This window comes from Triticum dicoccoides, chromosome 5B, assembly GCF_002162155.2.
Source record: "Triticum dicoccoides isolate Atlit2015 ecotype Zavitan chromosome 5B, WEW_v2.0, whole genome shotgun sequence".
Lineage (NCBI taxonomy): Eukaryota > Viridiplantae > Streptophyta > Magnoliopsida > Poales > Poaceae > Triticum > Triticum dicoccoides.
In genome coordinates, this window is record NC_041389.1 from 406,504,607 (window position 1) to 406,523,353 (window position 18,747).

Below are 18,747 nucleotides of genomic sequence, written 5' to 3' on the forward strand. Positions count from 1 at the left end.
ACAAGAACTGATATTCATGTATAGCTGTACTGGCTAATTCGATTTAGTGATGAACTGTTAAGAAGCAATTTATGTCTTTTTGTCTACATGTGTTGTTGTGTAGAATAGTTTACTCATTATTTGTTTTCTGCCGATGCTAGAATAAGGTCCATTCTATTTTTATCTGTTGTTTCATGTTATGAGTAGATTCATGTTTTGTGTGTTCGATGAAGTTGTTGATCTCTTCAAACATACCTTCAGTGCTTGCTGATGAACTGAATTTCATAGGCTAATTGGAAATGAACTGAATTTTTTGGAGACAGGCAATGCCCGAGTCAGGTTACTTGTATGAATGAACTGAATTTCTGGAGACAGGCAACGCCCGAGTCAGGTTACTTGTTGTATGATCCAAAGTTAATGTGATTAGCATTAAATGCTAGCATATCTGCATACGTACATGCATCATAGGTGTTCTACTTCTGTGTAGAAGAGAATTTGAAACAATTCAAAATTTGAACTCCAAAGGCGGGAGCAGGGAGCCGAGGAAAGAACTGAAGGTGCACTAGCGTGCATTCATGGCTCCAGCTAATTTGTCTAGTACCTCATCTGCAATCACAGGGGCAGGTGCAAATTCAGTAGATGATGAAGGTAGTGTAAAAAAAAGAGGTACAGTGAAGGCATTAGCCCAGCTGCTGTTGGGACAGAATCTTGAATGCGATGGCTCATAACGTTGTGCACGTCTGAGCCGGGATGACTAAGCCCAACGGCGTCACATTTATTACTGGACAGGTGCGGGCCATGGGCCTGGAGTAATGTTTGAATACAAAAATTATACCTAGATCTATACAACAGGAGTTGTGAATCTTGGAGCAACTGGACGTGGGGGATAACGAGCGCACCTATGCCCGAGCTCAGAATATGACTTTCGCTCTTCTTCCCCATAATTGGTGGTGTGGACTGGATAAAGTGCGAGTACGACAAGCCGGGACCATCGTGCGTGGAGCATCAGCCGGAGGCCAGAGACACCGGGATTTCTGGCCCACCGACACCATTGCTGCGTGTATGTATCAGAGGTTACATCACTCGCACAGAGCGGTAGGGTCAGCTTAACAGATTTGCCATGGTAAAACTTTCCGCTCTTCTCGGTCGACACAGCGGGGCTAAATTTCGGGTTTTGACCCTTTTCTGAAACTTATTTAAGATCTGACCTTAGTTTGAATTTTTTTTCGAGATCTGACCCTTTTGTTACCGCCAGGGTTCATGGCGGTAGGATATAACAGCCTACCGCCAAGGTCCCTGACGGTAGGATTGCATGCCCTACCGCAAAATCCCACTAAGTATTGAACACAGTGCCTGCTCGTGCCTACCGCCGAGCACCCTGACGATAGGAAACATCCCTACCGCCAAACAGATTGGCGGTAGCCTGTACAACCCTACCGCCAAGGTCCCTGGCGGTAGGCTGTTACACCCTATCGCCATTGACTCTGGCGGTAGCAAAAGGATCAAATCTTGAAAAAAATTCAAACTAAGGTCAGATCTCGAATAAGTTTCAGAAAAGGATCAAAACACTAAATTTTGCCACACAGCGGTAAAATGACTTACCGCTAGTAAGCAAACTGATGACGAGTTATGGTAGAATGGTAGACAACAACACAACAATAGCTACGTGTACTCAGCCACGGCCGCGGGCTTCAGGGTCCTGGCCGGGTGCTGCCCCGGAGACGCACTCGTCGTGGGTGTTTGCCGTGTTGGTGGTAGCCTCCGACAGGATACCGAGGGAGAAAACGCCCAGTGGCCTTGAGCTGGATGTGTAGCTGCCTTCATACATGTTGCCGCTCTTCACCACGATCACCATCTCGCACTTCTCTCTGAGGAGGAGATCAATCACGTGCTCCAGCGAGGTTGAACATGGCACGCACAGTGGTGGCCTCGCCATTGAAAGAAGAGGCGAGTCCATCTGCAAAAGGAAAATATAAGTGTTCAGGATCACACGAGAATGCTTCCAAGAGAAAATATCAAATATGTTGCAATTGAAACTGGAGTATGGGTTTGTCCTTCCGTGCAAATCGATTAGTTGAATAATTAACCCCCTCCGAGTAAACCGACAGTTACATCTGATCTACCATCCAAAGAATGGATTCGACTTGACTCGTATGACGTTGCCCGTACATTTTTCTACTTCTTTCACGGACAACTGAACCAAGTATCCTAATGGCACCGCCAATGCTTGTGACCGGTGCTCCTCAAACTCTACACCAACAGGCAATAGTGCCTACCGAATATCCATTTCTGAATCCAAGCTCATCTGATCTTGGTGAACTGTAAAAAAAATGATTTTTGTTTGCATGTAAGATGTTTGAGTGCGTGAGGTCCTTGTCAAATTTCAGCTCATTTGGACATCTAAGTAGCTCTCAGCAAAAAAACAAATCGGTCGGAATAGTGCATAAACAGTCCACTTTTTCACAGACCCCAATTTTGTTGTTTTTGTTGAGAGCTACTTAGATGTCCTAACGAGCTGAAAATTGGCACGGTCCTCAAGCACTCAAACATGTTCCATGTCAAAAAAAAATCAGAATTTTTTTTATTTTTCTAGTATTTTTTTTATTTTACTGTTCATAGGCATGAGGGGAGCAGATGAGCTCTGGAGCCATTTAGCCGCTCTCCTATGCACCGCTATACTTGAGCTTTAAAAGGCCAATCCAAGCAATAACATTACATGCATTTTCGTGTCATCTAGCCTACTTCTCTAGTTAACACTTAACAGTGGGCAACTAATGAACACAACACAGATTTTTAACGGCGTAAGTTAATGCTGCCAGCCACGCCCAGCTTCTACCTCACCAGATACTATGCCGCCCGTTAAGATGTCAAAATACTGTTCCTTGCAACAAAATTCAGTTCCAGCTGTTCCAAAAGATTTCATACCTTGGTACAATCGCGGCTGTGAACTATTCCAACACAACTTCCCCAGTCATTCACAAGAGGAACTGCAGAGTCTTTCAAGAATCGCATCGCAACATTTTCCAAGATCAAGTCGGCACCTAACGGTCGACTTTCTCGAAATGGAATCATATACTTCTCAACAGGATCATTCAAGAGAATCTACAATGTCATTAGACAGAAGTTAACATAACCAAGTTAAAGTGGATATAAGATACAAACGAAATGAATACACAACCTGTGGAAATACATGTGGTCTAAGAGGAGAGTTGGTGAATCCAGATAGCGTTTCAACTTTGAGTGCCACCTGGTATGAACAGAAAGGAACAAAACTTAACAATGACCATGTTTCCACTTCGTCAGATCAAGTTCATAGAATTGGCAAAACAAACAGAATATTTGCTATATCATCCTGGCACCCAGTCCCATCATCGAAAAAACTTAGCAGTTTCACCAATCTAGATACATCAAACACATGGAACTTCAAACAAAAAAAAGAACATGCACTAGCTATTGTCACCTGCTACCTCTGTACCAAAATATAAGACACTTTTGTAGGCTAAACTAGCCAACAAGAACGTCTTATATTTTCATACGGAGGGAGTAGATGTTGGTCCTGTACTTCAGAAACTAGACTGGCAATGCATAAGATGAAAACTAAGCAAGCATTCATTTCATGAGAGAGCTCATGTACCAAGGAGAGATAATTATGCTCCTGCCCTTCACAACAACAAAAGGCATGCAAGGCTCGAATAAACTATTTGCTTCGTTAGTTGCATGAAATGAATCCATAGAAAATGTTCCAGCTGAAAACTTGCATCCTATATTGAAACCGCTGCCATTTCGTGGATGGGTAGTGGATCTGATTGGTAAGCCAGCGGATTAAAATATACAAGCTGGGCCCCAAGATTGGGGTTCGGGTTGAAAAGAGAGAAACGAAAACATTCATATAAACACTGGCGCAGAAATAACTTTCCGGCGATTGTTAGGATATCGGTTATGTTTGAGGGTCGGCCAGAGGAAGACGGATTCAGCTAGAAAAGCAAGGCTTGTGGTGCCTTGGCTATCGAGAGTTTGGGGATGCCCTTAACAGCTAGTATCCCAGGCAAGTAAAGTTCAGTCATAGGTCTTTATAAGTTGACTTATTACTTCATATGTACCAGACTACCAGTTGACTTATTACTTCATATGCCAAGCACCCTCCGTAGAATTAGTACTTAGATTACAAACTTCAATGCAGAATTAAAAGAACATACCAGGCCTACTCTACTTCTCCAAGAGAAATGCTCCTTCCCGTTAACTATTCTTCTGAGAAGTCTTCTAGCCACATCTACCTGTACAACAATAAATCAGCCAGCAAGGCATTGAGTCGCATGAACATGGGCATTTGAAAATCTCAAGACTGTTTTGGCAAAGAGAAAAGACACTGCAAGGAGTGAAGAAATCATGATCATTGCACTGCTGTATTGCATCTAGTAACATAGTCCAATCTGAAGGAAAAATGTTGGAGTTTATCCAATCACAGGATAACTGGAGAAGGCCTGTTTTTTCCTTTATAGTTTTACACTCAATCTTGCCAAGATCTTTCTTAGACAAACAAAAAATAGAGGAATCTATTCACAAGATTTCGACAGCACATAACACAATCTTTTAAAGTGATTAAAATCATGCAATTAAGAAACAAAAATAATAATAATAATACAGTATCCATCTAGTGTGGTATGACAAATGGGGAACAATATACTCTTAGCACCATAGTGAAGCCTCATAGAACCGCAGAAAACGATGAAAACAACAATGTGACTTCAAAAAAAAATACACGAACTGAAGACAGTGAATTATCTACAGGTTTGAAACAACATGAGAATATATTTGCACGAAAGGACTTTGAAGTTGGTTCATTGGGCAAGATCCCTTCAACGGTACATAGACTTTAACAGAATATACTTTCGGATGCGTCCATGGTAAGCACATCAGCACTAAAGGTGCAACTGTTCTCTTACATAGTATGCATCCCACTACAAAAGGTCTTGTTATTTTATCAAATTCTGTGAAACTTCAGTAGACTTAGCAATCAACTGACCGACGTATTGCATGGACAGCAACTCCAAATTAATTTCTCATTTGCCTCTTGTTTAGCGTACCTGATTGTTATTTATAGCAGCTTCCATTAATAGCTCATCTGCCTCTTGTTTAGCTGAACGGCTAATGGATCCAACTGAATCTGGCCACATGCGTTCTTTCAATCTCCTTACCATATCAAAATCACCTATAGTAGCAAAAGCTCTCATGATTGAAAGATAAAGATGAGGTTTGGGCCTCAAGTCTTTGTTGTCGCCAGCCTGCTTTATTATCTCACCAAAAATGCAAAGAGCCCCTACAACAACAGAAGCATATTAGGACATCTACACCCAGAAGGTAGCAATATATTTTAAACCAACCAGGCTACATATTCAAACATGAGAATTCTATTTGCAGTTACATTGTGCAAGAAGATTTTTGTAAGAGGTGACAACTAAGGGCGCAGCAAGATTGTCGCATACAAATGTTTAGGTTTCTTCCTTTCTCACAATATATGGCCCAAATATAATGGAACATGCAATAGCACTGCTTTTCTCCCAATATGCTGGTCATGATTGTCTTTCCATATTTATGTTCACATAAATCATTGATGTCAGATTGGCATCCTGGACCGACCAGGAACTAAGAACTATAAAGGAAAAAAGTCACATAATGTTTTTCTCAAAAACAGAAGGTCACACAAGGCTTAATTGTTACAGAGGTTTAGGCAAGTAAACATCGAGTTGTTATATGCTGGGTCGTAAATCAAATACGATGTACTCTCGGAAAAAAAATCAAATACGATTCGAAAAAAACAGATGTGGAAACCAGATTCCAATCATTTCATATCAAATTGACAGTTGCATTGTGTAACTCAACCACTCTAAGAGCAAGTCATCCACAATTCATGACAGAAGCTCTAATTTTGGCGTAAGATCCCTGAATAGGATGATTTGGAATTAATAGCTTGGTTAAGAATATCGAAAATGTAACTGTATCTTGAGGGCTAGTTTGGATGGAAAGGGATTAGACCTAATTCCCTCAGATGGGACTGAAAACTGAACAAAAATCCATAAGAATAAAAGGAATTTGGTTTAGTCTCTGTCAATTGACCCAAACAAGCCTAAATGTGCTTTTATAAATTGGATATGCCGTTTCCCCATTTGGGATATAAAATGGTAAAATAAGGGGTGTTAGAACAGTAGTACTACTAAGGTCTCTCAATTAGAAAATAACATCAAATTTTAGGATGACAGCTGGGAGCTAGGCCACTTGTTAGGGCGTGTATAATGGTGTTATCTTATGAGTGCCATGTAGGATAAATGGTGAGGTGGAGGAAAGAGAAACCAGAAGAAAAGGCTTGCATTCTCTTAATTAAGAGATGACCTCTTAGGAACAATATCTCTCACCACATATTTAGGTATATCTAGTTACTAGAGATAACATTAAGAGATAACCCATTGTACATCATTTTCTATTGACATCTCTAGATTATGTGACGGACTTAAGATAGGACTGCATTATCAACCACTGTACATGCCCTTAGTGATATACCGCTTCTATTTTCCAACCTGTAAAGATGCAGTGTGTTACCAAGCAAATTGGCCCACTAAAAATTGCTATATAGCTTACCGTCAATGGACCCGCAAGCTAGAAAGGCATCTGCCATAGCTGTGTATGCAGTCCTGTCAATTGAAACAAGTGATGATTTCATCTCCACCACAATCTTCAGAACTGAATAAAGATCTTGGCTATTTCCTAAACCCTGCAACATGCTTCAATAACTTGCACAATTAAAATCATAAAATGATTCTGAATACACAATTAACCAAAATAGCATGTCAAAGTATTTAAGGCAATCAATGAATAACCTTAAGTAATGTTGTGTAGGTAACAGCATCCGGGAGGAGTTCAGGATTATCATCCCTTTTAGCTTCATCCTGCATTTATGAGCAACTAATTTTCATTGACGAGGCAACTACATGTATATGCAAGACAATTTTGTGGCTAAAACTGGCCTTTCCAACCCTTGTGTGACACCTTCATATCTTCAAGAAATTGGAAAGCCTTCTCAATCTCTGCCGATTTTACACATGCAAAAATGATGGTGTTGTACGTCAATCTATCAGGCTTCAATCCTTGACGCAAGATCTCATCTTTAACAGTTAACGCTCCAAGAGGGAAGTTGCTTTTTATGTATCCCTGGAGGGTGTCCAATTCAGAAACTTATGAAACTGCAACTGAGACAGTAATGCAAAAGAACAGATAACTTAAGGAAATAATTACAAGGGAAACTAAGAGATACCTTCATCAGTAAGTTGTATAGTAACACCGACTGTCCTTCGTAAAGGACTTGGCGAAAACGAGCAACGAGAGCATTGGCACGCCTCATATCTCCTGGACAAAATATGAAGTTGAATTTCATCAGTAACCGTACAGTTAATGTAGGTAAGAAAACTTTCCAGTGGTAAACAGCTATCCATAGAATATTGTAATAAAAACAAATAAAATCTGTAATGAGAACATGTCATAAGCATAACCAATCATCAACACATCAAACTTAGCTCCACTACACTATGCAACAAAAAAAAGACCCAAAACCTAAGTACATAGGGCTATTTAGTTAGTGATGTCTCCTTTTGTTATCTCCACTATACGAGTAAGTATTCAGTAGTGACATGCCTTTTATACCTCGACGAGGCTTTCTTCGGAGTGGTGTGTGAGGTATATTGTGAGCGGGTTCTGACAGTCTTCGCCCGGTTTTCTGTTGATTAACGGGCAACTCTCTTCTTCTTAATTGATGGATGAACAAGCCTATTGCCTCCGTTTCAAAAAAAAATGCAAAGAAATGCAGCCAATGGCCAGTTTACTTACAACAACAGCCTTATCTTCTACCCCCTCCGTCCCATAATATAAGTGTTTTTGACACTAGTGTAGTGTCAAAAACGCTCTTATATTATGGGACGGAGGGAGTATTTGTTAGTTGCTTCATAGCCAAGTTATATGCTTCAATAGAGCTCAATTCGGCATTGTGGTGGATTATGATAATCTCATTTGTCCAAACTTCTTTAGCTATCTTACTGTATGTTTAACTAACTTTTTCCTGTTAGAAATAGGCAACTTGTATTCCCATGAGGCCATAGGCCGATATATATAACATGTACAGGTGTGGAACATATGCAGGAAACCCCTTATACAACGGGATAAATACAAAGGGGTACATGACTTATATTATAACTCTAACACCCCCCCTCAAACTCATGGTGGATGAACAACACTGAGTTTGGAGAGATAAAAGCCATGTTGTGCTCTAGTCTGGGCCTTCGTCAGGAAATCCGCCAACTGTAACTCGGAAGGCACATACTGAAGAGCAATAACCTGATCCTGCACACCAGCGCGCACATAGAAAGCATCAACACCAATATGCTTGGTGAGCTCATGCTTCACAGGATCGCGCGCAATGCTGATAGCACCTGTACTGTCAGATAAGAGCAGAGTCGGTGTAGTGACAGAAACACCAAAATCCTGAAGTAACCACCGTAACCAAGTCACCTCTGCCGTCAAAAGAGCCATTGCTCGCAACTCAGCCTCGGCACTCGAACGGGAAACTGCAAGCTGTTTCTTCGTCTTCCAGGCAATGAGAGAACCACCAAGAAAAACACAGTAAGCAGAAAGTGAACGGCGATCTGAAGGATCACTAGCCCACGTAGCATCCGAATAGGCCTGAAGCTGTAAAGAACTGGAGCGAGGAAAGAAGAGACGGTGAGAGATCGTGCCTCGAAGATATCGGAGAACACGAAGGAGATGACTATAGTGAACTGATGTGGGAGTAGAGACAAACTGACTCAGAATATGAACCGGATAAGAGATGTCCGGACGAGTGACAGCTAGATAGACAAGACTGCCAACAAGATGACGATAACGCGTCGGGTCAGGGAGAGGATCACCATCAGTAGCACGGAGGTGAACATTGAGATCCATAGGAGTCTCAACAACGCGCTCATCAGTAAGAGCAACACGAGCAAGAAGATCCTGGATATACTTTTCCTGGGATATAAAAAAGCCATCAGAGGTAGAAGAGACTTCAATCCCAAGAAAGTAGCGAAGAGGTCCAAGATCAGAGATAAGAAACTGCTCACTAAGACGGGCCTTTACAAAGGCAATATACTCGGGGTCATCCCCCGTGATGATCATGTCATCAACATAGAGAAGAAGAAGAGTCCGACCACGAGGAGAAAGGTGAATAAACAATGCTGGATCATGAGCACTTGCTGAAAAACCAGCAACAGTGATCACAGAGGCAAAGCGCTCAAACCAGGCGCGGGGGCTTGCTTAAGGCCATAGAGAGAGCGACGAAGACGACATACCATGCCATCAGGAACAGAATACCCAGGTGGTGGCTGCATGTACACCTCCTCACACAGCTCACCATTAAGAAAGGCATTCTTAACATCAAGCTGAGATATAGACCAGTGGCGTGCAGAGGCAACGGCAAGAAGTGTACGAACAGTGGTCATATGGGCCACAGGAGCAAAAGTCTCGTCATAATCACGACCGTGCTCCTGCTGAAAATCACGAGCCACAAGACGAGCTTTGTGACGCTCAAGAGAACCATCGGAGCGAGTCTTAACCTTGTAGACCCACTTACAAGTGATCGGACGGACTCCGGGAGGAAGAGAAACAAGATCCCAGGTACCAGTGCGTTCAAGAGCAGCAATCTCCTCTGCCATCGCAAACTGCCATTCAGGATGAACAACAGCCTGGCGGTAAGAAGTCGGCTCAAGAACAGCAGCACCAGCGGTGGGAAATCCAAAGCGATCAACAGGCGGACGAGGACGAGAACGCAAGCCATAAGTAGGTTGAGAGGAAGATGACGACTCATCCACAGAGGCATCGACTGGTCGTGGACGACGAGTGTAATGCTGAGGAAAAGATGGAATAATAGAAGGAGGAATCGTCAAGGTAGAATCGGGGGGTGGCGACGAAGAAGTCACCGGAGATGAAGGTGTAGAATCCGGTGACATGCTGGGAGAGGAGACCGGGGAGGAAGTCACCGGAGATGAAGGTGGAGAACCCGGTGACATGCTAGGTGAGGAGACCGGGGAGGATGGTGGCTGCAAATCAACTAGAGGTGGAGAAGGAGAGGAAGTGGAACGGAGAGGTACAAGCTCGACGGGGGTGATAGGTGAGTCAGGAAAAGTGAGGAAAGAGATATCCTGCACTGAAAAAGTCGAGGAAGATGGGAGTGGGTAGAAGGGACGAGACTCATCAAAAGTCACGTCTCGAGAGATACGCATCCGACGACCGATAGGATCCCAACAACGATAGCCCTTATGCTCATCACTGTAGCCTAAGAAGACACACTCAACAGACTGAGCGGTCAGTTTGGTGCGTTCGTGAGGGGCAAGAAGAACATAGCAAACACAACCAAACGAGCGAAGCATCGAATAATCGGGAGAACGATCAAAAAGTCGCTCGAAAAGAACACCACCCTGTAGAGCAGCGGAAGGCTGTATATTGATAAGATAGGTGGATGTGGAGACGGCCTCAGCCCAAAAATGAGGCGGGAGAGAGGCAGCAATCATCAATGCACGAGCCGTCTCAAGAAGATGTCGATGCTTTCGCTCAGCCACACCATTCTGAGCATGAGCACCAGGACAAGAGAATTGAGAGAGACTCCCTTGCTCAGCAGGAATACCACGCAGCATCTTAGAGATATACTCGCCAGCGGAGTCAGCACGAAAAACACGAATGGATGAAGAGAACTGAGTATGAACCATGGCAGCAAAACGCTTATAAATAGACAACACCTCAGAACGAGAAGTCATGAAATAAAGCCATGTGTAACGAGAGAAATCATCTATGAAAATAATATAGTATTTATGACCACCTTTCGAAGCGAAAGGGGCCGGACCCCATACATCAGAATGGACTAAATCGAAAGGACGCTTGGACACTGACTCACTATGTGAATATGGTAACTGAATCTGCTTGCCAAGACGACAACCCTGACACTCTAAAGAGACATCTCCTGAGACAGACCCCAGAAGACCTCGACGAACTAAAGAAGACAACCGAGAACCACACAGATGACCAAGTCGATGATGCCACTGCTGGAAGGAACCAGTAACGGAGGCGACAGAAGCGGAAGAACTGGCGATGGTGGTGGCAGCGGAAGGAACATGAAGCCAGTCCAACTCCCAAAGACCCTGAGAATCACGGCGGCGAGGGCTAGCCCCAACCAGAGTGTGCGTGCGACGGTCCTGGACAGAACAAGAGTCAACGTCAAGGATGACGCGACAACCAGAATCAGTAAGTTGACCAGCAGAAAACAGATTCATGGTAAGTCGAGGAACATGAGCAACATCAGGAACAGAATAAGGAGTGGTAGGATTGCCTCTACTAGCAACAGAAAGTGGAGTACCATCAGCAGTGAAGACATGAACAGGAGAATCCAGTGATCGAAGAGAGGACAAAGTGGAAGAATGAGAAGACATATGAAAAGAAGCTCTAGAGTCCAGAACCCATGGGGATGTACCTGACTGTGTAGAGGGTGATTGCTCAGTGCGGGAAGCATCAGTCACAGAACCAGCAGTACCCGTCGAGGAAGAACCTGAAGTCGCGAGCAGACGCTTAAGTCTCAGAATATCCTGCTCAGTCAAAGCAATGGCTGAAGCTGTCGAGGTAGATGACGAAGTCCCTGAAGATGGTGATCGCGCCTTGCGCAGGTGTTTCTTCTTCGTGTAGCACTGAGACTCAAGATGACCATCATTGTTGCAATAGTCGCAATGTGGACGGGGGCGACCTGAGCCTCCAGAAGGAGTGGGCAAGAGCGGCGGAGCACTCGAGCGAGAAGGGGTCGGTGCAGCAGGTGGCGTAGGAGCACGAGTAACGAGCACAGAGGGAACCTCCAGCAAACCAGCACCACGTAAGCGAGTCTCCTCAGCACGAATCTCAGAAAGCGCCTCCATGAGAGAAATACGGCCACGAGCAAACAACTGAGCACGCCGGGGCTCAAACTCCTTACGGAGCCGAGACAGGAACTCATAGACGCGATGAAACTCCAAATTGGCCTGGACAGCCTGGCAACAGGGGCAGGTACGACAACCAGCACTGCGGAGAGAATCAAGCTGGCGCCAGATAGCAGAACTCTGTGCATAGAAGTCATCAACAGTAGAGTCTCCCTGCTGAAGAGCATGCTCCTGACGGACCACAGAAAGGTACAGGGCATCACCAGAGGGCTCATAGCGCTGACGAAGACGGGTCCACATCTCAAAGACAGTAGGAAGACCCAGAAACTCAGAAGCAAACTGGGGCAGAACACTAGTAGTGAGAACAGCTGCAGCACGAGCATCATCATCAAGCCACTGGGTGTAAACAGACAGAGCACCATGATATGTCTGAAGAGCCTCCTCATAAACCAAAACCCTCTCATCATAAGCACGATCAGCAGCCTCATCAGCAAGCTTAGCCGCATCCTTGGCGGCCTGATTAGCATCCGTAGGAAGAACCGGTGGAGTCGGCGGAATAGGAGCCACCGGAGGAACCGGACGTGGCGGACAGCAGACCTTGACAGAAAGAACACCCCAAAGACGGATGCCACGCATGTGAATGTGCATGAAGCCAGTAAACTCGGTGTAGTTAGTACCATCAAAGATCACCGGACAGCGAGGGACAGCAACATAGCCCGATGCAGCAGACTTTTTTTTTAGGAATCCGAAGTCGGGCCTGCGAGCGAGAGATGAGATCGAGCGATCAGGCGGAGGTGGCAGTGCGGGAGCGATGGAATCCTTCCTGCGGGACGAACCCCTGCTGGGCCTGCTGAGCGATCACGCAGAGGCGGCCTTCGAGCGATGCTGAGATCGAGCGGGAGCGGCAGCTTCGGTGCTTAGCGATCAGCCGATGGAGTCCTTCGAGCGATTCAGAGATCGAGCGGGAGCGGCAGCTTCGATCGCCGATCGGGAGAGGAGAGAGATCGCCCCCTGCGGCCTGCTGCTTCGATCGCCGATCGGGAGAGGTGAGAGATCGAGAGAGGAGATCGATCTGGAGAGGAGGGATCGAACGCACGAGTTGCAGCGTGCGAAAAAATTAACCTAGCTCTAATACCATGTTAGGAATAGGCAACTTGTATTCCCATGAGGCCATAGGCCGATATATATATATACATGTACAGGTGTGGAACATATGCAGGAAACCCCTTATACAACGGGATAAATACAAAGGGGTACATGACTTATATTATAACTCTAACATTTCCTACTTCCATGGCTATTTTTCCACAGCATATTATAAAATAAGTTCAGCAAAACTAGATTGCAACAAAATGTGGTGTAGTCTGAAAAGATTGCTCAGAGGTGGTTCATGTGTGCAACCCATTTTTTTTAATATTGTGTGCAACCCATTTTGATATACACACAATAGAATACTCCCTCTGTCCCATAATGTAGTGTCAAAAAACGTCTTACATTATGGGACGGAGGGAGTACAATTTACTCGCTGAAACTAACACTATATTTTGGGGCATGGGCATGCTTGTGTAACCAAAATACTACTTATACACCAGAATACTGCTTCCCACGGATGAGCCAATTGAATTTAGGACTTTGATTCTGATATTAGTTGATTTTTATGTTAAGCTATTTTTGTAATTCCGACCAATGACTTATCCTCGCCATAGTGTTCTTCTTAGACTTCTCTAGTAGTTGTCTCTGGCGTCTCTAGTGATTTTGTGCATAAGGGGCAATATACTTGGTGCAACATACAAACATATTGTAAAACGGTCCATCTTGCACCAACCTGCTTCGATAAGGGCGTTTAGAAAACCACATATAAGATGAGGAGAGAGCCGGGGGCTCCCATCAGAAGTATCTTTCTCAACTGATTCCAGTATCTCGAAAGCTTCATCAATCCTTCTAGCTATCCCCAGACCCTTCAATTATAGCACATTGATTATAAGATTGTACCAGACCCTTATTTAAACCAAGCAATCAGCAAAATACACCACGTATTTTCAGAGATATCACTGAGGTTAATCCCTTGAAGGTGCAAGAATGTAATGTGGTGATTAGAGAAGGAATACTCTGAGGAGCACAAATATAAGGCGGCTGCCCCTCAAAAGACAAATATAAGGCGGCTGTTCATACAGAGTTAACACATTGATGGCTCAGACAATCTGGGATGGAAATTTAATGGAGTTCATAGAGCATGGTGAATGCATTTCAATATGACGCAAAAACTCGAAATGGCACCTAGAGCGTTCATGAATCATAGCGGTCCAAACAATGAATGTCTCAGGCAGCACTGGTACACGAGTGGGAGGGGAGAGGGGGCATACCTTGAGCAGGATGCCGTACGAGACGCCGTCGACACCACACCCCATGGGCCCGCGCATTTCGTCGAAGAGCTGGACCGCGAGGTCGACGTCGCCGCAGCTCACGCAGGCCTCCAGCACGGCGTTCATCACGATGATGTTGACACCCCCTCCCCTTCCTGAGCGCGCGCGCCGCTTGGACGCCTCCACCTCCGCCATGATCTGCGCCCGCGGAGCATCCGCCACGCGCGCAGCGGAGCCTTGAATGAGAACGGGAAACCACCACAATCTAAAACGGACGGAACGAATGGATCGGCAACAGGGGTAGCGTACCTGGGCTAGCTGCCTGCGGCGGGTGAGGTCCACGATGCGGGCGGTGAGACGGCGGAGGTTGGGCGGCGGGCGCTTGTTGGAGGAGGGGCGGGGGCCGGGGCCGGGAGGGCGGGCGGAGGAGGGGTAGGAGGACGAGGAGACTCTGGAAGCCTCGGAGAGGGTGCGGAGGCGGGGCTCGCGGCGGGAGGAGGGCGGCGAGGGGGAGAGGAACCGCGGCCTCATCAGCATCATCTCTTCCCGGGCTGTGAGCTGCGACTGCGAGCGTGGGCGGGAGTGGATAGAGGAGGGGTCACCGGTGGTGTGTGCCTGCTCGGCGTGACACTTGGCGCGGATTTCTGGGGCCTGCCCAAATCTGCCAGATGGCTGTGCACCCAGGCCCAGACACGGCCCAATTATAAACGTGCCGGCCCGGCTGCATGTTTGGCCCGCCGGACCGTGTATTATCAGCCTGTCGGAATGTTTGGGTGCGAGTGCTATATCTCGCATATTTTTGAATAAAATGGAGTTAAAAATTGGTGTGTGCGAGGGATCTCCTCGTTGCTTCGCAGCTCTGTTAGCCACTGCGCGACCTACAAGAAGAAAAAGAGCCGATTTTTACACATTTTTCTTCTTTTTTTCTTCAGATTTTTGTTTCTTCTTTGGTTTTCAATGCTTATCATTTTTCCTCATGGTTTTTTTTTGTTTTTTCAATATTTTCCCATTTGTTTCTTTGGTTTATTTTTCATTTTATTTTTCCTTTACTTTTTTCGGTTTTCATTTTTTTTTGGTTTTCCTTCTTTCTTTTGGTTTTTATTCTAAAAATTTTGTATACGTCAACAATATTTTTCTAATACATGATTAATATTTTTAATACAAATTTAATGTTTTTAAATATATAGTCAATGTTTTTCTATAAATATTTTAAACATTTTTCAAATGCTTTATTAAAAAAAACAATATTAATACATGGTAGATATTTTCCATATACACAATTTAAAAAATCAATTACATTATTAACATTTTTCGAAAAGCACATTAACATTTTCTAATATATGATCAACATTTTTACTATGCATATATTAACATTTTCAAATGCTTGATTAACATTTTCTAAACACAATATTAACATTAGTGGAACACATGGTCAACATTTTCTCCGCGCATTTAATACTTTTCAAATAGTTGTTCAACATTTTTTCAAATCCTGATTAACATTTTTATATACATGATCAAAACAATCATCATTTTTTAACGCATGGTCAACATATTTTTTATACACATTTAACATTTTCCAAATGCATGCTTAATATTTTTTCAAATACTTGATTAAAAATTTTATACTTGATCAAATTTGATGTCCGTTATTTTTTAATGCATGATCTACATTTTTTCTATACACATTATAACATTTTTCAAATGCTTGCTTAACATTTTCAAACACTTGTTCAACTTTTTTTTCAAATGCTACTTTTCTAAAATACATGATTAAATTGTTTCATACACATTTTTTGTATATATTTTTCATGTATGTTATAAATATTTTCTCTATACACATTTAACATTTTTCAAATGCTTACTCAACATGTTTCAAAAAATTTATGAAGAGTGATTTTTGTAATGTATTTATTTAGAATATTTGGAAGTATAAACAAAAGTAAAAAAAGAAATCAAAAATGTGAAAAAAAAAACAAAAAAAAACTAGGTTGTTGTTTCCCACCGCCTAGGCCAACCCAAACTCGCGGCTCCCTTCAACGGGGGTTCCCTCTATCTCGCTGAATGGGGACCCCTGCGCCCTTGTTTGGGACCTTTTTTTTAGAAATGTACCACTTTAATTATGAATTAATAACGTCATCAATACAAATAATTTCTGGAGTGGTACCAAGCCAAATATGCCGGCCCTTAGCTAGTGTAGAAGCCACCCTTGCCAAATTGTGAGCTTCAAAATTCGCCTCCCGCACTTCATGCACCATTTGAGCACTTGAAAAAGCTTGTCGTCTTGTTTGAATCTCCCTCATTATCACAGAAGGACGCAAGTACCTCTCCTTCAGGTGACTAACCATAGTGGCACAATCGGTAGCTATGAGCATCTATATTCTGAAGATTAAGATCAGCTGCTAAAGAGAAAGCTTCGCAACAAGCATATGCCTCGAGAATCTCTGGATCAGTCAAGCCTTCATAAACTGTTGCCGAGGCCCCCAGAAGTTTGCCATCGCCATCTCTGCAGATCGCTGCACTCGCTCCCCCACCATCATGCCTCGACACAACAGCATCTACATTAATCTTTGGTACACCATTTGGGGCTTTCAACCACTTCTTCTCCGTTCTGGCCTTTGGTTTACCATTATGATGTATCTTCTGTGGTATAAGCTCGAGATTATCCATGTATTTGTTTATGAAATGCATAGTAGATAAGGGGCTCTAAGAAATTTGTTGGTCTTTCGCTTTTCGCCTGCCCACCAGATGGCCCATGTTTAGGACCTATATCCATGGGAGCTATATCAAGCCAGAAGCTTTTTCATGGACGGTACAGTACTGGGCGGTGTTCAGACATATATTGCATGTATATTTGTTGTACAACAAGCCCTCCACTTTCCTTGTATAGTTGAGGACATGGCTACCTCTTGTACTTGTATATGTACGTGCATATGCACCCGATGAATACATTGTGAGTTGCATCTATTCTCTACATGGTATCAGCCTATTCACGGTCTCTCTCTCTACCCTAGCCGCGCCGCCGCCGTAGCTTCCTAAGTGCTACTTCTTGAGCTTGCGTTGGTTTTTCCCTTGAAGAGTTAATGGTAATGCAGCAAAGTAGAGATAAGTATTTCCCTCAGTTTGAGAACCAAGGTATCAATCCAGTAGGAGACAACGCACAAATCATCGAATACCTGCACAAACTATCAAACAAACTTGCACCCAATGCGATAAAGGGGTTGTCAATCCCTTCACGGTTACTTGCAAAAGTGAGATCTGATAGAGATAGATAAACGATAAAATAAATATTTTTGGTATTTTTGGTTTATAGATCAGAAAGTAAAAGATTGCAAGAATAGTAGATCGGAAACTAATGTTGTAGATCAGAAACTTGTATGATGGAAAATAGACCCGGGGCCCATAGGTTTCACTAGAGGTTTCTCTCAAAATAGAAAATAATACGGTGGGTGAACAAATTACTGCCAAGCAATTGATATAAAAGCACAAAGTTATGACGATGTCTAAGGCAATGATCATGAATATAGGCATCACGTCCGTGTCAAGTAGACCGAAATGATTCTATAGCTACTACTATTACTCCACACATCGACCGCTATCCAGCATGCATCTAGAGTATTAAGTTCATAAAGAACGGAGTAACACATTAAGTAAGATGACATGATGAGAGAAATTAAATCAAGAAATATGATGAAAATCCCATCTTTTTATCCTCGATGGCAACAATACAATATGTGCCTTGCTGCCCCTACTGTGTCACTGGGAAAGGACACCGCAAGATTGAACCCAAAGCTAAGCAGTTCTCCCATTGCAAGAAAAACCAATCTAGTTGGTCAAACCAAATCCATAGTTCGAAGAGAATTACAAATATATCAAATCATGCATATAAGAATTGAAAGAAGATTCAAATAATATTCATAGATAAGCTGATCATAAATCCACAATTCATACGATCTCGGCAAACACACTGCAAAAAAGTATTACATCGAATAGATCTCCAAGAAAATCGAGGAGAGACATAGTATTGAGAATCGAAGAGAGAGAAGAAGCCATCTAGCTACTAGCTATGGACCCGTAGGTCTGTGGTAAAATACTCACACTTCATCGGAAGGGCAATAGAGTTGATGTAGAAGCCCTCCGTGATCGAATCCCCCTCTGGTAGGACGCCGGAAAAGGCCCCTAGATGGGATCTCACAGGTACAGAAGATTGCGGCGGCGGAAAAGTGTTTTTGTGGATGACCCTGGTGGTTTGGGGATATATGGGAATATATAGATGAAGAATTAGGTCAGGAGGGTCACGGGGGGCCCACAAGGGTGGGGGCGCCTTACCCCCCCCCCCAGGGCGCCCCCTCCATCCTTGTGGCCGCCTCGTGGCTCCTTCGACTTCATCTCTAAGGGGTTGTTTGGATAAGGAATATTAGCGATGGATTTAT

General features: G+C 43.7%; 1 protein-coding gene across 1 annotated transcript; it reads right to left on the minus strand.

Moving 5' to 3' along the window:
- Positions 1-1,483: 1,483 nt before the first annotated feature.
- Positions 1,484-14,905, minus strand: LOC119309552 (pentatricopeptide repeat-containing protein At5g10690-like). The gene is made up of 12 exons (XM_037585531.1): positions 14,624-14,905; positions 14,315-14,512; positions 13,777-13,909; positions 7,286-7,377; positions 7,021-7,182; positions 6,852-6,920; positions 6,613-6,745; positions 5,064-5,296; positions 4,176-4,253; positions 3,158-3,226; positions 2,905-3,081; positions 1,484-1,936 (listed from the first exon to the last, which is right to left on the minus strand). The coding sequence occupies exons 1-12, from the start codon at positions 14,852-14,854 to the stop codon at positions 1,652-1,654; spliced, it is 1,860 nt and encodes a 619-aa protein (XP_037441428.1). The 5' UTR covers positions 14,855-14,905; the 3' UTR covers positions 1,484-1,651.
- Between the last annotated feature and the right edge of the window lie 3,842 nt (positions 14,906-18,747).

What these genes read in the sequence shown, in the direction of transcription:
- LOC119309552 (XM_037585531.1), bottom strand. Translation starts at nt 14,854, where the DNA reads ATGATGCTGATGAGGCCGCGGTTCCTCTCCCCCTCGCCGCCCTCCTCC. An exon ending in AAACGCCCTTATCGAAGCAG is followed by an intron (nt 7,378 to 13,776) that starts GTTGGTGCAAGA and finishes TATTTTGTCCAG; the next exon opens with GAGATATGAGGCGTGCCAAT. An exon ending in GGAGAAGTAGAGTAGGCCTG is followed by an intron (nt 3,227 to 4,175) that starts GTATGTTCTTTT and finishes TGTTCATACCAG; the next exon opens with GTGGCACTCAAAGTTGAAAC.